General features: G+C 42.1%; 1 protein-coding gene across 1 annotated transcript in view; it reads left to right on the top strand.

Moving 5' to 3' along the window:
* The window catches only part of PGM5 (phosphoglucomutase 5), a 185809-nt gene that overhangs the window by 143168 nt on the left and 17298 nt on the right, over positions 1 to 25343 (top strand). Inside the window, exon 10 of the mRNA XM_030810753.1 lies at positions 7621 to 7755. Within this exon, the coding sequence (XP_030666613.1) occupies positions 7621 to 7755 (135 nt within the window). The remainder of the gene's footprint in view (positions 1 to 7620; positions 7756 to 25343) is intronic.

Below are 25343 nucleotides of genomic sequence, written 5' to 3'. Positions count from 1 at the left end.
TGGCATAAGTTGATTGCTTTAGAACTATTGTCTAAAGTGTCAGTAGTAAAATTGTCCTAAAATGTGTAGCAAGTGTGTAAGCATTCTCGAATGGCCACACAGTTACTTTCTATTGGAATACTAATGTCTCTGTGTTGTCCGGTGGGCGGGCTTCACCAGGAAATATAAATATAAAAGAGAAAAGCTGCAAACGATCACAGGAACTAAGGGAGGAAGCTATGCTGTTGTCTGGGTAAAGTGTGCCTGAATCCAAAATATCCCAGGACTGGGGTGGATATTGTGTGAACAGGGATCAGCAGTCATTGGCCAAAGAAATGGGGAAATAGAACGTGCATGCGTTTGTTCCAGTGTTCCAGTTTTGAGAGTTGGAATTTGGATGAGGAATAGCTTTCAAGTCTTCGCCCTCCAGCAGCCCTCTCATCACCTAGTGTGGCTTTTCTAGGTGGGTGCTTTGAAAGAGCATGTGAGGAGTCACTTGACCTTGATTTCCCCAGATAGTTATTTGCAATTGTTAGCCCCGAAGAGGGCTGGTTGGTTTTTTAAAAAGGCTGGGCGAGAACTGCTCCCAAAAGCAGGGCAACGGAGTGTGGCTGTGCAGTCAGCACACTGCACAAACGTACCCAGCCTAATGGGGAAGGAGAAGCTGAAGTCCAAGCCAGCCAAAGGAAGGATGGTTTTCTGCAATTTATCCATGCTGGGGGGAGAGGGGGGCACCTGTTTTTAACTCACACAAAAGCACCATATGGAGTAACTGCTGCCCTGCTCAACCACCTTTGAACTCATACTCACAGCTAACTCTATGAATTAAAGAAAAATGGAGAATTCTAGGTGGGTTTTTTTGGTGTGCGTGGAAAGATACGTCTGTTCAATCCAAATCTCCTGCTTTCTAGGCTGCATGCCCACTTCTACAAAATATAGTTCAGATGTTACAAAGCAGTATCTTCACCTTGACGCTTTCCAGATAAATCGTCGTGATTTCCTGCGGGAGATAAGATCTGAGTTAGGCTCGCAGAGTCTCTCTCTTCCAAGGCTGTCCTGTCTCCAGGTTCACATGCCTGGTGTGGCCAACTGACTATATATGCGACGCTGTACCAGATTGCAGGGCCATGTGCTGTTTTCCGCTGGAATTCATCCCAAGTCAGTATTTGACTAGGTCCGATACTGCCAAATAACTGTTGGTAATGTACAGTTCACTCTTCCCTGCCTGGCTGCAACATGTCCGACAGTCTCCAAACTAATATCTGGCAGCTCTGTGTGTATTTAGCAACTTACAGATCTCCCTGTATTGATTTACACAAGGGTTTATTTTTAAAATTAAAACAAAAACAGTAAAAACCCTAAAATTTATTTATCAAACATTTATCAGATACCTACCCTACATAAGGCTCTGTGTCAGCTTTGGGAAAAATACAAAACATTAGATATTGTTCAGATATTTCGCATGACAAGCAATGTATGAGTATCAGTATTGCATATGGTTCAACCTCAGATTGTAAGCCTAGAGTCAGAAGACCTACATGGAAGTAAGTGAAGCTCCTCCATTTACTAAATACGTTACCTTGAGCAAGTGTTTTAACTTCTTTCTTTTCAATAAAAAGAGAGATTGGCAAGAATGACTCCAAGATCCTTCTTTCAGGATGTTAAGGGTCTACATTGACCAATTATGAAGGAGTAAGCCAGTTCAATAAGAGGTGCAGATAATATAAATGGTAAGAGATCCATGAGTTTAGTAGTGATTTCAGAGGGCAGAGCAAAGTTACAATTAATCTTAATTCTGCCTAATTTAAAAATAAATAAGTATGTACCATCACATCACAAACCATCAACTTTTATTGAAAATGGTGCTATGCCCTAAGTTTTCCAACCTTCCATATTTTGCAAATGATTACTAAATAAAGCCCTCATGCATAGCACCATTTTGATTAAAAGTTTAGCGTAAGAATAATATTTATGTAATGATAATTTTCAAAGCACTTCTCACATACATTTTCTGATCTGACACTCACAGCAACCCAATAAGCTAGGCTGTATTATTTTTCATCTGCTTTTTAGGAAACTAAGGCTTAGAGAGCTTAAGTGACTCAAGACCACCAGCTAAAAAGTGACCAATCCAGCATTCTAGCCTGAGTTTATCCAGTTGCTATTCTTGTATCATTTCCAAACTGACTCTTCATAAACAGTAAATCAAAGAGGGGGCAAATCCAGGAAGAAAAAGAGATGCTACAGTGATAACTGGAAGCACACTGGAGGATTTTTGTGTGGAGATAGCTGCATATGGACAAGGGATATGAAATCCTTTATCAATCATTCTTCACTGAGACAAAGCTAAGGTGAGCAGAACTCCACTGTCATCATTAAAGCTCACAACCACAGGCTTTACTGAAAAGCAAGGAAAACACTGAGCTAGAACTGAAGTGCTCTTTTGATCCCCACCCTCCTCCCTACCACATAATTAACATTGTCTTCTAATAAAGGAGAGCGTGTTTTTCCCTTTTTTGAGTGTGTGCCTCTGTGTCATCCTGGATATTCCGGCTACTCTAGCTGCTGTGGCTAGGGAGATATCATGAATTCTTTCACAGTTGCTCCAGGAATTCCTTCAAAGATTGTGCTAAAAAAAAAACTAATAATAATGTCAGATGGTTCAAGAGGTGGTTCTGCTGCTGACAAGGCCCCAGGGGGAAGCTTTCGGGACTCAGTGGCATGAAGTCGTTTTATTAGCCTCACTGTGTTAACAGCCCTCCTAAGATCCCAGCCCAGTGGAAGCCTCTGTATGAAACCTTAAATCCTAAAAGGACCTTCCTTATAACGGACATGTAGCACAGTCCAGTCACTTGATAGATGAGGCAAGCGACCCAGAAAAAAGAGGTTATTGCAATTAGTTACTGCACATTAGAATCACCCAGAGAGCTTTTAAAATCCTAATTCCCAAGTAACACCCCAAAAGAATTAAATCACAATGTTTGGGGTGAGAGCCAGGCAGGCACCACCATTTTTTAAAGACCTTCCGCTGATTCCAGTATGTAGCGGTTTGCAATTAATGAGCTAGTGGTTTGCCTAAGGTCATACATCTGGGGACAAGAACCCACCATGGTTCAACTCCATTGTTTTTGGCCAAAACTGGCCCTTGTCTTAAGACATCTTGAGAAATGGCAGAGGAGTAAACAGTCAAGCCCTGCCATGATGATGCTATGCCAGACACTTTCTATTTAATAGTTTATCTTTTGCAACCACTCTTCAAGGTAGATACATCAGCTCTAGGTCACCATGAAGAATGTGCATGTGTTTTCATGTAGCCTGTGGATCCTTGCTAAATGCGAAGGCAGGCTCTCTGAGACTGCCTCAGGGGGACTGCCGTGGTGCTCGCTTTAGTTGTCGAACATGCAGTGACATTCATTCAACAAGTGTTTATGGAAGGTCTACGGTGTGCCAGGCAGTGTCCTAGGCTATGTGGATAAAATGATGATGAACGAGGTACGTAGGGCTCTGTCCTCCCAGAGCTTGTTAGCTAATGAAGAACCCAAAGTCGTAACTCAGCAAGTCCAAAATGTTAAGGTTAACACTGCGGTGGAGACCTGTTTTATTCATTTTCACTGAGCCTTGTTTCTTCAAGACTTGTGGCGGCAAAAACACACATAATGAAGTTGTTAGAATATAAATAAGAAACGTAAATCAAGACTAGGGAATATATAAGTAAGAGTAGAGTCAAGAAAAGAAGAAGAAAAATTTACAGTCATGCAAGTCATAAGGACCCACTTGGGCTGAACCTCAAGTTTGGCATTAAGTATCCTGGCAGCCATATCGAAAAGGGAAATGTGGTTAGTTACAAAGTCCTTATTGTCAGAAAGAAAAAGAATACAAGTTCCTTAGGGAAGGAAAGGCTTTCCTAATACTTGGCTCTTGAAGGCATGTCTCAGGCAGAGCTTCATGCAGCCTCTAACGATATTTCTACTAGTGACTACAAAAGTGGATTTTATAAGACATAGCTTGTAGCGTCCTGCAATAAAAGTGATAACACAAAACTAAAGTGCAATTTAATAAATTCATTTATGTTAGGAGTAGGTGGTGAGAGGTAAGTTGATCTGAGCCAAATACAGGTTCAGATGAACCTATGACTAGAAGCTGGAACACCAGGGAATGGAGGGATTTTATATCCTTGTAACAGTCTTCATAAACATAATTTCTCTCTACTGAGATTTTGATAATTCAAATGGTTATATTTTCTATTTTCTGCTCTAGGGATAAAAGGCAAGTATTCTATGTTGTGAATAATGTAATGCCTTATACCAGGGGTCAGCAAACATTTTCTGTAAAGGGCTAGGTAGTAAATATTTTATACCTTGGGGGCTAGATGGTCTTTGAGACAACTATTCATCTCTGCCACTGTAGCACAAAAGCAGCTATAGACAAGATATAAATGAATGGACATGACCGTGCCCCAATACAACTTGTTTCATAAAAGTAGGTGGCAGGTCAACTTCTTCCCTACAGGCTACATAGTGCCAACCCCTAGTATAACCTAAAAAATAACTGCGATTATTGGTATTCTTTCACTGAAATTCAGGAACAATTGGAAACTTTGCAAGTCTTGGTCAGTGGTAACTTTGGCTTCATGGTTTAAATGCTATTGGGCGAATGGAAAGAACATGGCTCATGTTTGGGTTGCAAATTCATTAAGTTCGCTGAAAGAACATGCAGATCCCAAAGCAATCCAATATCCAATACAGTTATTCACACATAAAAGGGGCCGTCAGAAGACATGGTGCTGGGATTGTTGCAGCACAGGACTAGGCTGGCTCTAAAGAAACCCTTACATTCCATATGGAGAAGGAGAATTAATGATGTTCCTCACCTGGAATCGTCTTGAAAAGCAACAGGGATTCTCAGTTAAGATCTCATGGTTGGTTTCCTAGGAAACAGGGAAGATGCTGGACCATATCCAGTAGGCTGATGCATGCTATTCACATCTTTATCATCTTTCCAAGTGAGAAATCTATTCCAGGCTACCAGACATAGGTTCTAACAATCTTCTAGGCATGTAGCATGTAGTACAGTCAAAGACATTATAATTAACCTCAGGGGAAAACAATAACATTATTTCATTTTTAAAAGGCTTAGTTATGAGCAGATAACACGTTTATGGTTTGTTATGACCTGAATTCTTAAATTTCCCCTCACTGGCCAAAAATGAATCTGAGAGGTTAATTGTTTAATGGGAGGTACTTTAAAGGGTTGAGTCTGGGGGCTTATCAGAAGAGGTAATCCCAAGTGACTTGGAATCTGCAACAGGTGGGTTAGGACCTCATCCTTAGATACTGCTCTAACCAATTTATGGGTAAGCCATAGTGCTGAGCAGAGTCATGTTCTCACGCACCCCATATGTAGTGACAATGGGAATGTAGGCTTAAACATAAGTAACAGCTTCAAAAGAGTTTGTAAAAACAAGGCCGTGAATATTAATACAATTGTGAGACCTTTGGGGATTTATTGTAGTTTTGAACATAATTTGAAATACAGTGATTTGTAGACAGTCAGTAATTGCTTCACTCGCTCCATTTGGAATTTTGTAACTATTCACTTCTCCAGCAGCATAAGGTGGTTAAGAAGACAGTTTCTGTTCATTGTAAAAAACTACTCCAGGCTTAAGGAGGACAATTATTGTGTCTTTATATTCATATACCCAGGATTTAGCACAGTGCCTAATCCATAAGGGCCACTCTAAAATGTTTGCCCAATGAATAAATCCTGGATAATATTATCCTGTTTGCAAAGCCAGTATTACAGAGTAATTGGTTGCCAGTAGGGGAGATAGCTCCCTTTGGTTACACAAATTGTGGCAGATATTGAACCACTCCAAAAGAAACTAAAGCTTTTTATTTGGGGATTGAAACAAAAAAGCCTACAGAACTTGAAAAAAGCAGAAAGACTCTCAGATGGAACCATGGTGTCCCCCAGCAGATATCACCAGATGGGGCTGGGGGTAAATAATTGCAGTCACACATGCACCAAGTATATATATTTTTACTAATGGTTTATTCTTAAACAGGACTTGAGGCCAGAGAAATTTCAAGGATAAATTGCTTTGGGAGAATGCCTGATATCAACGTCTCCTGAGACATATAAGTTTTCCAAAATAACAAGTCACCAGATATATTATTTTGTTCCCTCCGCTTCCTTCCCCTGGCCTCTGCCAATATGCTTATTTACAAGAGTTACCTTATCAGTTGTCTTAGGAGAGCACATTTCCTTCAACAGAAGTCACAGTGTCATCTTATGGTCATAATTTTACAATATCCCTGCCTCTACTGAGAATAGATACATAGCGAATAGAGATGTGCTGAGCCAATGAGGAATTAATCCTAGGCAGCACTAGTAGGTGGGGCCACAGCTCTGGCCCCACCCCACTCTGGTGATCAGGCGGAAGAAGAAGGCAGGTGAGAAGTGTGAGAGGAAATTCAACCTTGGGACCCCCAAACTCATTAAGCCACAGGGAAAATTCAAGCTGGGAACTGGGTCACGCAAACCTGCCTCCCCCTTTCGGTTCCTAAATAAGATGGCTACAAGATGAAAAGCTACATGCCTTCCCCATATTTTGCCTACAAGGGAATTCCCGGTGAGCTGCTAGATCTTTACTCTGAAGGTATTTCTATTAAAATTTCACCATGGCAATATAAATTGATAGTTTATAGGTGCAGTCACCCCTGGCCCACCAGACACAAATGCATATCTGATTGTTCCCCTGGCCCGGTTTTGTCTGTTATCTTATGTAAAATGCAGATTCCCTGCAATTTTCCTCTGCCTCATTTGTCTGTGTCATCTTATGTTAAAAAACAATGCAGATTCACTGAGCCAGACAAAGGCATGAATGACTATTTTTCCCACCTCTTACATGAAAATTGTGTACTTCTCAATATCCCGCCCTTTCCCCTTTAAATTCAGAGCCTTCAGAATCATCTTTGGAGAAAGGCATAGACCTGTCTCCCAAGTGTGTCTTTAACTTTGGCAAATAAATCTCCTAAAATAATTGAGACTTGTCATGTTTCTCAATTGACAGAAGAAAGGACAGAGCCAAGAGGATGGCAGTGTACTTGGCAACCCCCCGAGCCTAGCTGAGGCTCCAGCCCTGGGCACTTCACTGGAGGGTTCCCTTGCCAGCAGAGGAAGCTGCAGCCTAACCTCATGTCAGGGTAACCTTCATATGGGCAATCCATCTTACTGTAATAGACAAATTGCCTACTTTCATTGCATCCACAGATTTACAAGGGACAAACTTTGGCCCTAGGAATATTTATTGAATATAATTTCATCCTTGTGACTTCCACTTCTTTCTGATTCCCACATCACCAGCCCAAGAGAACTCGAGTATCTGTTCACAGCTTTGCTCCTAACTCTTTCCCGACATTAACCACAAAGCAACGGAAATAGAATAAAGAGACGAATGGGTAGCTCTAAGTAGGTTCATCACATCCATCACATGCCCTGTATCCAGAGCCGATATATAAATGGTCTTGATTCTGACTGTGTTGAGGTATAAAAACATGCTGATTTCTATGGCAGGTATTAATGATTATGACTTGTGTATTCATTTGCTCACTGCTCCATTCTGGATGTTCTCGGTCTCAGGGCCTGAGGATCATTTTCACGGATGCGTCACGGCTCATCTTCCGGCTCAGTTCCTCCAGTGGTGTGCGGGCCACCCTCAGACTGTACGCAGAGAGCTACGAGAGGGACCCCAGAGGCCATGACCAGGAGCCACAGGTACAGAAACAGCTGTGCTCCCAGCAGTGTGTCTCACAGCTCCTGGCAAATTTAGAGAGCTCCGTGGGCCTTTAGTGGGGCTAGTTTACCTCCTGGAAAGGTACATGATAATTTCAACTGGAGGACAAGCTCAGTGCAATTCCAAGCAAGTTTAATTCATGCATTACAGTGTTTGAAACAGAAAAATTGCTCTCTCACATCTATTTGTAATCCATTTAGACCAGCATTTCCTACACAACTGTCTTCTCTTGACTGTTCAGTTGTTTGTTAATTGGGGTACAGAAAAGGTACCTTTTATAGACAAGGTCCGTTTAGACCAGCATTTCCCAAACAACTGTCCTTTCTTGACTGTTCAGTGGTTTGTTAATTGGGGTAAAGAAAAGGCACCTTTTGTAGACAAGGAAATTTAGCGTTAGAGTCAAACTGGTGAAACTCTCACAGCCTTGAGTATGCTCAAGTAAATTTTGAATCTCCAGACATTTGGACCATGGTCTTGAGGTGCCAGTACAGATGGGATTTGTCTCTGAGATTGCTACATTGTCCACTCTGAGAGGAGAGGATGTAGGTGGCCTTTTAAGTTAAGGAAAGACATTGACAAGGCTAAGCCAGACTGTGTTTGGCAAAGTCTCCTCATGTTTTCAACAGTAAGGCTAATTAAGAACCCAGAAAAATCATAAATAACACAACCATAAGCCTCTCCACTCCCACATTCATTAAAGCTCCAGGCAACATTAATTAATACCAGAAATGACCCACTTTAATGTTGGGTACTTCAAGCTATACAGCTGGCTGCTCCTGTCTTCTTGGTGTCTTCAGTCTGGGCTTTGAAGCAAGGTCCTTGGTGAGATGATTTTTTGAGATGAAAACATTGGTTCTACCTGCCGTATTTCCTTTGTGGAAAAGTAGAGAGACAGAGAAATACTCACTGCTACTCATTTTAGAGGTGCTCAGAATTTCTAGCTATAATTTGCCCTGATGGAGTAAGATACCTGGCAGGGTTTTCTTTCTTTGTCAGTAGTTTAGTGGTTTTTTTGTTTTGTTTTGTTTTGTTTTTTGTTTGTTTGTTGCTGTTGTTTTTTTTCGTGGTCTGTTTCTTTGGAGAGTCTCAAAGAACTTGGCAATAATGGGTGCTACAGATCCTTACACCTGACCCTACAGCCAGGAGATCTGTCTGGGGTAAAATCATCTTAGATGGGACAGGAGAGGCTAGAGGAGGCTGAGAGCTGTTCTCAGGGTTACCAGGAGCATGAGTGGGCAAAGCACGTGGCCAGCATGAAGCCCTTGGCTCTTTCTCTCAGGATCACAGCCTTTCCATGCAGGGGATGGGCCACACTCTACCAAACTAATTGGTTAGTGAGTACATTTCGCCCAAGATAGTACCAAATCATGCAAGAATTTGAGGCTTACCCTGTCTTTCCGAATAAAACACTATTCTACATCTCATGTTGGGGAGGGAGATTAAAGCAGGGACCTAAAAGTCCAGAGCTACGTACAGAGTGAGGAATGATATTCCTGGCCTCACCAACACTGACTCACTCTGACTCCGGGCTATTTTTTCCTCAACATTCTTTTCCCTATTTGCACAGGGTAAGTGGCTGTGATATTTGCTTATTTTTATTTACCTTCCACACTGGACTGAGACTCGGCCCTTAGACAAGTGTCACAACAATCCTGTACACACACGAGTCTCTCCCTGAGGCAGTCCACAAAAGCAGTGCTTTTTTTTTTTTTTTTCTTTTCCCGAGGCTTCCTTTGAAGCTGAAAGCCTCCATTGGCCTACTCTTACAAGGTCGTGTGAGTAAAGGAAAGTAAGTCATGCTGGTTTTGGTCCCCATGACTGCACATTTCTCATCCTGTTGGTGGAAATAATTTGCCACTTCGAAGGGCTGGCGAATCCCTTCACTGATGTTGCTGTTGGAATTGCTGATTTCCCCTCCCTTCTCCTCAGAAGCAAGAGTTTTCCTAGACCTGTCTCGATGGGCCCCTGAGTATGTAGCACATGATCTAGCTACAAGTTTTACATTAAAATAGAACTCCTTGTTAAAATACCATACATCATTGACTCACCAACTTAAGCCCTATTGCATAATACATTTGAGTCAGGATATAACACAGAGTAAGATTTTAAAAGAAATCTAACCACCTAGGGGAAAGTAAGAAGACTGTCTCAGCAGGCCAACGTGTCTTAATTGCTGCTGAACTCTACCTAAGCCTTTAAGTTGTAGCATTTGGGGGCTCCTTACAGGGTTGCTTTCCAGGACCACCTGCTTCTGCCTTCCAAAAAGCCTTTGATTAACTGTGAACAGAGATCAAAGTAAGATGTACTCCTGAAGCTGCTAGTGTTATTCCTGATCAGGGCCTGACTGGAAAGACCTGCTCGTGTTGCTTTCTCAGCTACCAAAAGAATCCCTTCCACCTTCTCTAATCTGCAGAGATTCCATTGCTAATCTTGTTCCAAGTCAACAGGTAGTTTTTAATGTTTTACCCACTCTAACCCAATAGCCATCTACACTTAAATTATTTTGCAAGAGAACAGAGAGTTCCCTTCAACTGGCTTATTAGTATCTGGCTATTTTACTTTGCCCATGGATAGTTTCTTTTCCAGACATTTTGAACACATGTGAACAGGGCATGTTTTAAACATTTACACTGATTGCCTTGCAGACATACCCATAACAATCTTAGTGATGCAATTAGGAAAACTTGTGATATAATCTATATGCATTTAGACCATACTCTCACATGTAGATTTTCCATTTGCATCCTTTTGTAGAACAGTGATTATGCTATTTAAGTTAATATCAAATAATTTCCTATCTACATCAAAAATATTTTTTAAAAATTATATCCGTATATGCCTACAAACTGGTGGTAAGGAGAGGACGGGCTGGGGAGGGCCCTGATGAGATGGGCAGGTGCTTGCCCTGATCCCACTCTGTGTCCTTGGTAAATCAGGAAGGAAAGCTTCCAAAGGCCTGTTGCTGGAAGACTACCTAGTTTTTTAAAATACAAGTTTATTTTAATTTTACCAGCAATCAGTAGGCCTTCAATGAGCCCTCAAACCAGCTGGTAATCATTTGGAAAAAGGAATGAGCCAAAAGGGTTTAAAATCACAGGTAACCAGAAACAGTACAATTGTTTCCATTTTCTTTCTCATCCAATTTATTAGCAGGGCTGCTAAATTAGCTTCTCATTGACCTTCTTCCCTTGTCCCTTTCAGCCTGTGGGTGGAGTAGTTAAGGAACAATGGAAGATCCAAAAGGAAAAGGAAGGAGTTTTGTGAAGGGCTGGGAAAATCACAGACTGATAATCAGCCTGTGGCTAATCAACCCTTGGCTTTAGTACTTTCAGGGCAAAATACAGTCACACCCGATCTCACCCCATTCCTTAGGAGGGGCCTGATTTTCCGCCAGTCTTCCTCAAAATTGAGGAATGTAAGTATTTGTTTGTTTTTGTTTTTTTTTTGAGACAGAGTCTCACTCTGTGGCCCAGGTTGGAGTGCAGTGGCATGATCTCGGCTCGCTGTAACCTCCACTTCTTGGATTCAAGGGATTCTCCTGCCTCAGCCCCCCAGGTAGCGGGGATTACAGGTGACTGCCACCATCCCTAGCTGATTTTGTATTTTTAGTAAGGGCAGGGTTTCACCATGTTGGCCAGGCTGGTCTCAAATTCCTGACCTCAAGTGATCCACCCGCCTCGGCCTCCTAAAGTGCTGGGATTACAGGTGTGAACCACCACATCCAGCTTTAAGTATGTATTTTTGATAAGCTGTACCTAGAAGCCTTTAACGACTAATACCTAAGCACCAGGTCCCTCATATTTATTCACCTGTCAAACCAAAGGTCATCTGTCATTTTGTTCTACTTGTTCTTAATAAGACTTTGTAATCCAGAAACAAAGTATAGAGCCATTTTGTTTTACATAGGGAGAACATAGGATTTGTCATCTAAACCAGAATAAAGATGCTCCTAGGTTTACAACAGGGTTACACCCCAGTAAACCCATCATAAGTTGAAAATGCATTGAATACACCTAGCCTGCAGAACATCATAGCTTAGCTTAGCCTACCTTGAACAAACTCAGAATACTTACGTTAACCTGTGGTTGGGGAAGATCATCTAACACAAACCCCATTTTATAATAAAGTGTTGAATATCTCATGAAATGGATTGAATACTGTACTGAAAGTGAAAAAGTCGGTGTATGGGGACTCACAGTATGGTTTCTACTGAATGTGTATCGCTTTCACACCATCATAAGGTTGAAAAATCATTAAGTCGAACCAGCAAAAGTTGAGGATCTGTACTTCTGTGAGCGAAAGGTAATAACTGTAATTATGTTTACATTGTCCCCAATAAGCCAGGAGACATGATTACCCTAGCTACCAGCCCGCATCCTCTCTTAGAACCGCGTATCTCTTTGGAGATGGCGCTCTAAGAAAACTAGCAATGAAACCTGAAAGGAAAGAGGGAACATACAGAAATGAGAAGAGTCAGCTCAGAGGTTCTCAGCCCAGGCAGGCTGCACATGAGAGCCACTCAGGCAGCTTGGTGAAAGTACCCATGCTTCGGCCCCAGTCCTAGAGATTCTACTTTAATTGTTTTGAGGTGGGACCTGTAGTTTTTTAAAGAGTTTCCCGGATGATATTAATTAGACAAGTGCATCTCAAACTAATTACCGGCCAGTCACCTTGGGAATGTGTTAAAATGTGGATTCTGACTCAGGTATGAGGAGGGCCAGAGATTTTGCCTTTCTAACAAGCTCCCAGGCAATACTGTGCTGCTGGTCCAGGAGCCACCCGCTGAATAGGAAAGAGCTGGGTGAAGTGTGAAGTGCTAGCAGCGGGACCTTGAATTCTTTAAAACTGTAGAATGAGCAGCACCTGTTTTAATACCTTTTCACGCATCGATCTCTGTCTTCTGGACTTCTTTTTCTGTTGCTTATTGGATTCCACCTGAATGTCTTATAGACATCACCAACTTTATGTGTGCAACACTGAATTCCCGCCAGCCTCCTGTGCACTCCTCCAAAACAAACTCCAGCATCCTGCTTCTTTCATTCTTCTCCATCTCAGTAAATGGCAGTTCCTAAAACATGTTAGACCACCTCATAGCTCTGCTAAAATCCTCCCCTCCACCTTATTCAGAGAAGACCCCAAACCCTTACCATGATCTTGAATGACATACTGGAAATGGCCCCCTTCTCCCTCTGACCTCATTTCCTGTCTCTTTTCCCGCTTCTTTCTCTACTCCAACCGCTGTTTGGTGAACATGACGAGAACGCTCTGCCTCGTGTTATTTACGATAGCTGTTCCCGCTGCCTGAAATGCTTTTCCTTCCGACATCTGTGTGGCTTGTCTCCGTACTTCTCAGTAAAGGTGTCCCTGGCCACCTGATATAAAATAGCCCTTACATGCAGGTACTTCTTACCTCCCTACCCTGCTTTGCTTTCTCCATGGCATTTATCCTCATCAGATATATATATATATATATATATATATATATATATATACACACAATATAATGTATATTAATTATATTACTATATTATATATAATAATAATAAAATATATAATATTATAGATATATTTTATTTTATTGTCTGTCTCCACCCAGTAGAATGGGAGACCAGGAGGCCGAGACTGTCAGATTAGTTCCCTGTATCCCCAGTGCACCTGGTACATGGTAAATGCCCAACGCAGTTTTGCCAAATTATTGCAATATTGACCATTAATTACTTTGGAATCTCTCAGCCCTATTATATCACACAGGAAGCTGAAATATTCTGCACTCAGGATGAATGTTGGTGCTATCATCGGGTTTCCTCCTATGACTGAGGTTTTGAATAAAATAAATGCCATTTTTAAGGTCCCTACAATATGCAGGCTCCATTCTAAATACATCCTTTATCTTATTCATCGTTCCAATGGCCCCATGGCAGAATTATCCTGCTTTTGCAGGAAAGGAAACTGAGTCAGGGAGCAATTCAGATTCATGGAGTGGGTAGTTTCTGGATTGGAGGTTCAAACTAAGTCTTTCTTATAACAAAATCCACATTGTCCATGTTAACGTTGAAGGCCCAGAAGAGAATTTCTTCTTATTTGTGCTTGAGTCCAAGGCTGCCTCTGGATCCTCAGTTCAGTGTTATTGAGAGGTTTTTTCCTCAGATCAATCAATTCTATGATTCTCTGACACCAACTGGGTGCAACAATTCTATTCAAGTCAGTTCTGACATTATCTGGATTTAGCCCAGACCCCACAAGTTAAGGGCTCAGTCTCACAAGATTGCTCCTACTAGGAATGCCAGCTGCAAATGGGGCGCACAGGCTACCCACATTTTTGCCTTGCCAACTACAAATTTAGGGTTTTCTACAACCCCCTTTCAGATTTAATAATTCACTAGAATGACTCACTGACCTCAGGAAAGTGCTTTGCTTAGCATTACCGGTTTATTATAAAGGCTAGAACCCAGGACCAGCCAAATGGAAGAAATGCATAGGGTCAGGTGTGGAGAAGGAGTGTGGCGCTTCCATGCCCTCTCTGGGTAAGACAGCCTCCAGCACCTTGATGTGTTCACCAGCCTGGAAGCTCTTCAAACCCTGTTGTTGAAGGGTTCTTATGGAGTTTTCACTAGGTAATTATGGTGGATTAAATCACTGGCCCTTGGTGGTTGGATTGGGTCTCCAGCCCTGCTCCCCTCCCTATAGGTCACGGGGTGGGGCTGAACGTTCCAACCCTCTGACCATCTGTTTGGTTCCTCCGGCAGCCAGCCCTCCACCTGAAACTATGTTAGGGCCCACCAAGAGTCACTTAGTAGCATAAAGTCTGCTGTGGCTGAAATAATAACAAAGACTGCTATCATTCAGGAAGTTCCAAAGGTTTTAGGAGTTCTGTGCCAGAAACTGAGGACAAACACCAAATGTATTTGTTATTCCACAGTGTTAAAAGAAGTTTAGCCTAAAGCTGCCTCCTTACATCATTTAAGTTTGGCCTAAAGGTTTTTCCATACATAGTGAACTATGACCTAACTGGATGTGTAAACAGACTGTAACCTACTCTTGTGACAAGTAGCTGAGTCCCAGCAAATCACAGTGGCTGACTTTCAGCCAATTACAGGCAGCCACTTTTTCAAAATGTGTTCAAATAAGGCAAAAACTGAGCTGTAACCAATCCAGCTGTTTCTGGACCTCACTTCTGCTTTCTGTACTTCACTTTTCTTTTTCTGTTCATAAATGTTATCTGACCTCGTGGCAGCTCCGAGTTGCTCTGAACCTATCTGGTTCTGAAGGCTGCCTGATTCAAGAATCGTCCTTTGCTCAGTTAAACTCTTAATTTAAGGTTTTTCCTTTAACAACAGTTACAAAAGTGAATAGTGTCTTAAGAACAACCAGTTTTCTGTACTAATTTTGAATTAGCAATGAATAGGATTTAGAAACATTATGAAAATAATAATGTTCTAAATACGTATTGGATATCTTCTCTAGTTCATAAAGGATCTAGAGTGAGTAGTCAAAAACTTGGAGAATAAAGTAGAAATGGATATAATACATATGATGTGAAAGAGAAGCAGAATGAAATTCAGAAGTGATGCAAATCCACATTCACTTTGCCATTCACCTTCATGACAAGATAAAGATTTTTGTATACGTATATGTGTGTACATGCACGTGTGTATGAGAGCATCATTTTGGGATCATACTAGGTATATATGATTCTAAGAGCTAAAAGTTGTGCCTCGGTCCTGGTTTGGGGTCAAGTTTGGATTACAGTTTATAGCCCTCCAAACCCTGAAAAAAATTATATTTCCTCTCCTTACTTTCCCATATGTAGTTAAAAATGAAAACAAAGGGCCAGGGACAGTGGCTCACGCCTGTAATCCCAGAACTTTGGGAGGCCGAGGCAGGCGGATCACAAGGTCACGAGATCGAGACCATCCTGGCTAACATGGTGAAATTCCGTCTCTAGTAAAAATACAAAAAATTAGCTGGGCGTGGTGGCGGGCGCACGTAGTTCCAGCTACTAAGGGAGGCTGAGGCAGGAGAATGGCATGAACCCAGGAGGTGGAGGTTGCAGTGAGCCGAGACCACGTCACTGCACTCCAGCCTGGGCGACAGAGCAAGACTCCTTCTCCAAAAAAGAAAAAAAAAGAAAAAAAGAAAATTCAGCTTTAAAAGTGAATAAAAACATGTTGTTATTTAAAAAGAAAACCTCAGCAAGGATATATTAATAGCATATATATGAGGGAAAACATGAGGAAATACCTCATTTTATTTTTCTCCTCAGAATTTGGTCGGTGTTGCTGCACTTTGGAACTATGGGGGAGGGCAAAGTGTTGAAGAGAGATTTTAGAAGAGAAACACTTGGTGAAGAGTTGGGCTCTAAACTCTATGACCAAGTTAAGGAGCTGGCTCATTCTGCTTAGATGAGAGGCGTGACTTGGAGGTCTTCAGGAATTTAAGGAATAATGTGAGGCGGGAAAGATGACCAGCTGTTCTCCATAACTAATGAATATGTAATTTGAGGAAATAAACTTAAGCTGAACTGGAAGGGATTCAGGTTGACTGTTAGAACAATTTCTCAACTGTCCAGCCTCCTGCCCAATTAGGATGGCTGGTTTGTGCTTTTCTAAGTCTCTTTGCCTACATATATTCAAATAACTTTAAAACAGGGGCAAGAGTAGAAAGTATTGAGCAGGATAATGTCTCAAAGTATGTGTCAGCCTTAAAATTTTAGTTCTGTAATTATAATTTTTTTTTTTTTTTTTTTTTTTTTTTTTTTTTTAAAGAAAGAAGAAACAAGTTCTGGTCAGGTGGGTTAGATTTCCCTCTAGTGGTGTAGAAAGGAATTTAGTATGGCTGTGTTTTCGTAACTGGCTCTTGGAGCGGAATTAAACTTGGAAAGACGCAAAGATGTGTAGGTTTTTTTCTGTTTCTGCCTAGATGAGTACTTTCTGGAAAGGCAGACAAAACACCGGGGCAAACAGTCCTTTTTTTCTCCCTTAGATGTTGAAATCTGGACTCACAGTCTGCCGTTACTACATATTGTTTCTCTGGAGCTGAGAACACTCCTAGGAGGGTTGGTCATCTGATGGCACGTGAAAAACTCCCTCCCTTGGTTGGGAATCTGGGAGATTCCCTCAGGGCATACTGTCTATCATAGACCAGGGCTTTTTACAGTTTTGATGACCATAAGCCTTTTTCTTGGCCAAACATTGTGATCACATCTCCTTTCAAGGTACTGAGCATGCGAAGCCCTGTGTATGCACACTACACACGGTCTAGGGCTTGTGGGAAACTGGACTGCCACCGTGAACCACTCATGTTAATCCCAGAGACAGAGCTCATCTCAAATCTCTCTTCGTGGCAATATTTACAAAAGAGGCCCTTAATTCCAAATCTTGCCAGAATACTGGCATTGCCAGCTTATCCCAAGAACCAGTGGTCTTAAGAACAGAACACCGAAGAGCCAAAAGGCATGTCTTGATCCTGGCTTTGGGTCAAGTTTGGATTACAGTTTAGAAAGCCTGGACCCTAAAAAAAATTCTATTTCTCCTCTCTACTTTCTTATATGTCATTTAAGATAAAAAACAAAACTAGCTTTAAAAATAAATACAAGGAAACCTAGAAACGTTTTGATTTTTTTCTTTATAATGCTAATCTAATTTCTAAAATATTAAATATCAACTTCTTACCAAAGTATCTTTTGTTTTGGTGCCAATTTTACCGTGTCTAAAGCACACGCTTAACCAGCTATTGGTTAACCCAGTGATGTTTATATCCGCAAATCACCGAGTCTTGCTGGATCTTGTTTACTCAGCCTGAAAAAGGAGCATGAATGAATTTGCAGTGGTCACACAAATCCAGAGGTCACTGGTCATCACTTCTCTTGCCAGATGAATGGGTTTGACAGGCTGTGTCCAGCACAATCTGCCTTTCCCAGCAGCCTTTTTGTTCCAGCCCAGATGCACAACACAACCGCATTTCCATGCCTTTCAGGAGAAAGCTACCCAGGTCTCATGAACTGGTGGTGATTCAGGTTTTCTTTGAAGTGGTGTCCTTCCTTGGTGTACAGTAAATAATTTGCTTTGCTTGTATAATAAATAAGAGTGTATCTTAGCAAATGGGGACTGACAGTGAACCTGGAGGTTGGCTGTGGCCTTCACAAGGAAGCTCTGGACTAGCGTGTGCAATTAGCCAGCATCTGGAGGCAGCTTTGCCTGGGCTTCCTAACACGGTCATGCTTCATTCACATGGGGAATACAGGGTCTGAGCTGTCAAGGGGAGAATGTGGCTGTTTTTGCTCTCCTGTCTACTGTTGGCTGATTTTAAGTTTGATGCCCTAATCCCAGAATGAGAACTCCTGTTCAAGATGCAGATGAGGGAGTTTCCCATCCCTTGTTTTTGACTCTCAGGAATGCTGGCAGGCCTCACAAACTCCAGGGAGGAGCATCTCAATGCCAGAATGCTTAGGCCTTGGGCAGGAGGGAAAGCTGTTAAAGGTTTATACAATTCTGGTGTCATGTTTGTGTTTTTGGTTTTATTTTTGAGCATTTTTGTTGGTACAAATCATCACTTGAGGCATACTTTGGCAGGTTGGGCCTGTGTACTATACCGTCATGATATGGGATGGAAGGTAGATGAGGCTGAGAGAGTGGCTTAAAATGTAGACTTCATTATTATTCAGGTATGGGGAGGCCAACAGATGATGAGATGACTGCCGTTGAAGAGATAGTTTGTTACTCACAGTTCCCAAGAGGAGGGGGCACAACACGTCACACAGGGCCACACAGGGAAGCGCCAGGGTCGGACAGGAGGCAGAATGAGCAAAGGGAAAATGTGGGTGAAGCCTTTTTGGGGATTCTGTGGGAAAGGCAAGGTAAAGCATGATGAGCAGGTTTAGGATTAGCTTGTTTGAATAATTTAGCAGGCTCTGGGGCATAGATACTCTCCCTAATTGCCTGGTACCTAGCCTTGGGGTGATTGGGGCGGAGAAAATGATGGCCCAAGTTTGAGAGCCCTGTGAGGGGCTGAGAAAGGGAGTGTTTGGTTTGCATCTGAAAGGCAAGCTCCCGGGGTGTGTTGTTTGCTGTCTCTAAGAATTAGCTAACCCTGGGAAGAACAAAACCTTCCAGAGTCAGCCAGGCCCCAAGATGTCAAAGCATTAGAATAAAAACACCAGCTTAACAGCCAGAGGAAAAGATAAAACCACTGTCACTTTCTCAGGTGGGTAAAATTGTTAGGGAGCACCCCAACAAGATTTTGTTTTTTTTTCACATACCATCAAGGCTGGATGGCCTCTGATACAAAGGTTGGGCTTTGAAATCAGCTTTTTTTTTTTTTTTTTTTTTTTTTGAGACAGAGTCTCGCTCTGTCGCCCAGGCTGGAGTGCAGTGGCGCAATCTTGGCTCACTGCAAGCTCCGCCTCCTGGGTTCACGCCGTTCTCCTGCCTCAGCCTCCCAAGTAGCTGGGACTATAGGCACCCGCCACCACGCCCAGCTAAATTGTTGTATTTTTAGTAGACACGGGGTTTCACCGTGTTAGTCAGGATGGTCTCGATCTCCTGTGATCCGCCCACCTCAGCCTCCCAAAGTGCTGGGATTACAGGCGTGAGCCACCGCACCTGGCTGAAATCAGTTATTTTTGTTTTGAGTCCTAGTTCTGCCATTTTCCAGTTTTGTGATCTTGGGCAACTTAATTTCTCTATCAGTCAAATTGAGATAGATATACTTCTTATTTTATACTGTTGTAATGATTAAATCAGATAATTCATATATGTAAAGAGTTTTGCACAATGCCTGTGTAAATCAAAGAAAATGACCAAGATGAGTCTCAATCATTTTAGAGGTTTATTTTGCCAGGGTTAAAGGTCATGGCCTGTGACACAGCCTCAGGAGGTCCTGAGAACATGTGCCCAAGGTGGTTGGGTTACACTTGGTTTTATATATTTTAGGGAGATAGAAGTTACAGGCAAAGACACAAGCAACACATGTAAAGTATACATTGGCTTGGCCCAGAAAAGCAGGACATGTAAATGAAGGGGAGGCTTCCAGGTCATAGGTGGATTCAAAGATTTTCTGATTGGCAATTGGTTGAAAAAGTTAAGCTTTGTCTGAAGAGGTAAAGTCAGTATAAACAAATGCTTGAGTTAAGATAAAGAAAGTTGTGGAAGCTGAAGTTCTTGTTATGTGGATGAAGCCTCTAAGTAGCAGGCTTCAGAGAGAATAGACGGTAAATGTTTCTTCTAAGACCTCAAAAGGTGTCAGACTCTCCAGAAAAGATCTAGCAAGGGAAGGGGATTCTCTACAGAAGGCTGATTTCCCCCACAAAAGATGGCTTTGTAGAGCCATTCCAAATTACGTCAAAGAAATATACTTTGGGGTAAAATGCTTTGATTTCCTTCAGTGCCTGTTATCTGTCATGTGATGCTTTATCAGGGTCAAGTTGGAATTTGGTATCTTATTGCTACAAAGAGTCTGTTCTGTCAGTCCTAGCATCTGTAAATGTGAACACCTAAGCTCCAGAGAGGAGGATATATTGAAGCATATGCTACCCCCTTTTTCTGTCAAGGCCTCAACTAGTTTTCAGGATCCTTTTGGCCAATGATTGGGGGTAGGGGGGAGATGTCCGTTCAGTCAGTTTGGGGCTTAGAATTGTATTTTTGGTTTATACCTGACATTGTTCCAAGCTCTTTTACCAGAAAGGGTTTGAACACTGGAGTGGGTGTGTGATGAAAGGCAGGTTCATTGAAGAAAGGATGCCTGAAGTTTCTTTGACTAGCCAGGAGGCATGTGCTCTCTGGCTTCAAGGGGTTAAACAGAAAAGCTGGTCCCTTGGAGCAGGAGTCAAGTTTTTTCTGAAAAGGCCCAGAGAGTAAATAGTTTAGGCTTTGCTAGCTGTATTAGTTTGCTAGGGCTGATATAACAAAGTACCACAAACTGGGTGGCTTACAAAACAAGAACTTGTTTCTTATTCTGGAGGTTAGAAGACTGAGATGAGTGTGTTGACAGAGCTGGTTCCCTCTGAGGCCTGTGAGGGAAGGATCTGTTGATCTGTTCCATGCCTCTTTTTTTGGCTTGTGGATGGCTGTCTTTTCCCTGTATCTCTTCATATCATCTTCCTTCTTGTGTGTCTCTGGGTCCAAATTTCCCCTTTTAACAAGGACACCAGTCATATTGGATTAGAGCTCACCCTAATGATCTCATTTTAACATAAGTACCTCTGTACAGGCCCTGTCTTAAAATAATGTCACATTCTGAGGTACTGGCAATTAGGACCTAAACATACGCACTTATGGAAGACAAATTCAACCAGTAACATTAGTCGTATGGTCTGTGTTACAACTTCTCAACTGCCACTGTTTCACAAAAGCAGCCACAGGTAATACATAAATGAATTGGTGAAGCTATATTACAGTAAAACTATAGGCACTGTAATTGACTTAAGATAATTTTAACATGTCACAAAATCTTATTTTTTTTCCCAACTATTAAACATAATAACCATTTTTATGGCTGCACCAAAACCAGGTGGTGGCCTGGGTTTGGCCTAAGGACTATAATTTGTTGACCCTTGCCTTTATAGGTTTCTGAATATGACACATTGTTTACAATTTCTGATTACATTCAGTACAGCATGTATCAACATGAGTTTGGCTAAACCATACACACTGTAAATTTGAAAATTACATTTGTATTTGTGTATATTTGTATACATAGATGAATTGTGAAGTTTTAGCAAAAAAAATATCAAATCTCTCTGGAAATCTCCAGCATTAGGCTTCTGAGATTGAACTCCATAGGTTTTGATTACAACCAAACATGAAAGGGAAATGATTATGTTTGTATTCATGAAATCAAATTCCTTTTTCAGGTCTTTTGTTTCTTGTCAGAAGGGTTCTTCGTTTTTCTTTTTAAAGCAATTGCTTACACATGATTTTCAGAAGAGCCGCACTATGTCAGAAGAAAAGGGAAAAACGTTAAGAGATAAACAGGATGAAAAAAGGAAAGTATGAATATGAGCCCTGGTGAATTCTTACAAAGAAAGGGAAGCAAACACATGACATTCAGTAGTGACCCCAAGCCAGAGAGTGCTGTGACTTTGCATGCCCCTGTGAATGGGACTTCCGGGAGCTGATAACAAGGTTCCAGTGCATTTCGGTCACGTTAACAGTGATCCTCAAACCCAGTCTCCAAGGAACCTCACCCCATTTCTCTAGGAAGTAGCAGTTCTGTTGTTTTTGTTCTTTCTTTCTTTGCTTTTAATGGTATTCTTGGGAGTTACAGTCAGGACAGTCAGTGTGGTGTTTAACAAAAGCTAAGATACTTTGATGATATACTAAGATTTCCCAGTTACACATTTTACACTGTGTTTGACCATGTAAGTGTTTCTATATTGTTGGATCAAGCCGCTGGCTCTGACTCATATCGTTATGAATTCACTTTCCTTTTAATGGATAAGATTCGATAAAAAGTTTAAGAGAAAGTACGTTTACACTGTTTTTAACAGCGCTTTATACTCTTGCTGCACTAAAGGTAGTTCTTGGACCAGCGGCATCAACATCACCTGGTTGCTACCTAGAAATGCAGAATCTCAGGCCCCAACCCAGATCTACTGACTCAGATTCTGCATTTTAACAAGCTCCTCAGGTGATTCATGTGCACATTAAAGTTTGAGAAGTCCTAATGCTGGGCGTGGTGGCGTTAGCCTATAAAGTGCCATCTACTCAGGAGGCTGAGGTGGGGAGGATCCCTTGTGCTTAGGAGTTGAAGACCGGCATGGGCAACTTAAAGAGGCCCTGTCTCTAAAAAAAGAAAACTGATGCTGGCTGTGTTGGCTTACACCTCCAATCCCCGCACTTTGGGAGGCTGAGACGGGTGAATCACCTGAGGTCAGGAGTTCAAGACCAGCCTGGCCAACATGGTGAAACCCCCTTCTCTACTAAAAATATAAAAATTGGCAGGGCATGATGGCAGGTGCCTGTAATCCCAGCTACTCAGGAGGCTGAGGCAGGCAGGAGAATCGCTTGAACCTGGGAGGTGGTGGAGGTTGTGGTGAACCAAGATTGCACCACTGCACTCCAGCTTTGGTGACAGAGTGAGACTCCATCTCAAAAAACAAGCAAACAAACAAACAAACAAACAACAACCAAAAAAAAAAACTGGAGAAAAAAAGGGCGAGAAGTCCTGTGATGGATGAAATGTGGGATCCTTATATCCACCTCTGCTTAGCAGGACTGACATTGTCTCCAGACCAGATAAACCCTCTAATGCCAAACTAAATAGGATGCATTTATAGGGGTGCCTGGCCTCTATTTCTTCCTCATTTAGGAAAATCATAAAGCATGCAGAAAATAACCCAGACAAATGTGCCAAGATCCTTGAAGACTTGTTCCTGCTTCTCAGGTCAATTAACAAAAAAAGAAACAAGAAAATCAGTTTCAATTTGCAACTCCATAGAAACCCTTTCTCAATATCAACTCAGCAGTGTTAGACAGTTTTCTTCACACAATTATACTAGTTGAGCTGAGAGATTCAAAATAACTGTGGATGAAGTAAAGAAAGTTCTAATTTAATTTTGCCAACGCACAAAGCCTTGCTAAAATTGTGGGTAGACAGTCTAGCACACTTCAGTTACTAGGAAAAGGTCAATTATTTAAAACACTTTAAATATGTTAGGGGAAATGGCAGCTGAGTCTAAAGGCAAAGGCCATAAAAGAACATGTTCCTTTGTCAAAATTGCATTCATAAAGTGTGCATTAACCATCCATTAATTTCACTAATAATCTTTCTATTGTGCAGAAGAGTCTCTCCTCGTTTACAGGGCTCATTTCCATGTTTTTAGTGCCTGGTGTTAATGACTGTCCCACTACTGCCTCCTCCATAAGACTCAGGTAGCCCTCATGGCAGAAGTTCTCTTCTAGTTTGCTTCTGCTACTCAACTCTGCCACTCAACTTTGCTCAATGTGGAAGTCCTTGCTAACTTCTTTAGAATCTGATACACACTTAAGGAACGTGTTCCAAAAGCTGTGATGTCTGTTCCTTCTGTTGTCAACATCGCCTTATGCAACTGCAATCTGATTGTATTCTCTCTGGCTGGATATATACGGCCTGGTGCACACAAACAAAAATGCAGGCAAGCTTTCCCCCACTGGGTGTGTCACTGACCCTCTTGCTGACACACAGAGATGTTGCCTCTGATTTGAGTGGCTTTCTCACTCCAAGAGCTGGGAACACCACAACATTCTTAATCTCTTTTTATTTTATCTTTTATCAAAAAGATAACATGAACTTTATTTTATGGGCAAATAAACTTAAGCTAGAAGGGTTGTTGACTATCTACCAAAGGTCAGCTTATTGGGACTGGTATGCTGGTCCACTCACCTGTAGCCTACTTTTCTATTAATAGCAAATCAGGCTTCTGGCTTCAATGATGATGATTAATGGTAATAATAATAATAATAGTGTTCATCAGCACATATCAAGTGCTTGCCCTGTATGGGGGCTAGGCAGAATGCTATGTGTTTTGTGTGTGTTATATCTTATTCTCACCACAATCCAGTGCTATAGGTAGTCATGCTATCCATCCATGTTTTACAAATAAGAAAACTTTGGTCCTGAGAATTTGAACAATCTACAGTTTCTAAACAGTGTCGCTGGTATTTGAACCTGGATTTGGGCCTCAGAGCCCAAGACCTTAACTAAGGTCCTTATTATGTGCCATCAAAAAATATGGGGGTGCTCACCCACCTATAAAAAGTAAATTGGGGCAGACTAGCATTCCCGTCTTCAATCTGGCGTAGTTATCACACCTCAATCCGTCCTCTAAGAATGTTCTAGAGGCGGTCCTCAAGCCCCACAATTCCAGACTAGTAGGAAGCATGGTCTCTCTTTCAGTCCTCCTATTCCCTTTTATGTCCTCAAATCCTTTCCCAAGGGCTAGCCCTTTCTTAGAAGGCTGTACCCTCTGGAAGCTGGAGAATGCCACTGTGCTGCTTGTAACTGGTTACCTCAAGTAGGCTGTGGGGTGGAAGTTATGGGAAGTACAGAGAGACTGTGAACTCTTCTCCCAGAGAAGCAGCATCACCACCTGGGGTGAATCTCCCCATGGGTGGGCCTGAGAGGAGGTAGTAGGGTGGGCCTCCACCATCTGGCCACTGAAGGTCCCTGCCTGGGCCTCGGCAGTCCCTCAACATGGGAGGGGAAAGAGCACACACTCTCAGGGCTCCACTCAGCCAGCAGTTCTCCTTGCCAAACTGGGCCTGGGGTCTCAGCCTCTTTGCTTTGTGACGTCCCCCGCACAGCTGCTCTGCCAGCTCTGGTGTGCTCCTAGGAGGGCTGGGTTGAGTGGAGACAGTTCCTGGATTTCGTGTTTATATAGTTCCGTTGTTTTGTTTTGTTTTGTTTTGTTTTTTGAGACGGAGTTTCGCTCTTGTTGCCCAGGCTGGAGTGCAATGGCGCGGTCTCGGCTCACTGCAACCTCCGCCTCCCGGGTTCAAACGATTCTCCTGCCTCAGCTTCCTGAGAACCTGGGACTACAGGCATGCACCACCATGCCCAGCTAATTTTTTGTTTTTTTTTTTTTTTAATAGAG

The sequence above is a fragment of the Nomascus leucogenys genome, chromosome 1a (assembly GCF_006542625.1).
Source record: "Nomascus leucogenys isolate Asia chromosome 1a, Asia_NLE_v1, whole genome shotgun sequence".
NCBI lineage: Eukaryota > Metazoa > Chordata > Mammalia > Primates > Hylobatidae > Nomascus > Nomascus leucogenys.
The sequence above is the reverse complement of the archived record's forward strand: the minus strand, read 5'-3'. Positions and strand labels throughout refer to the sequence as shown.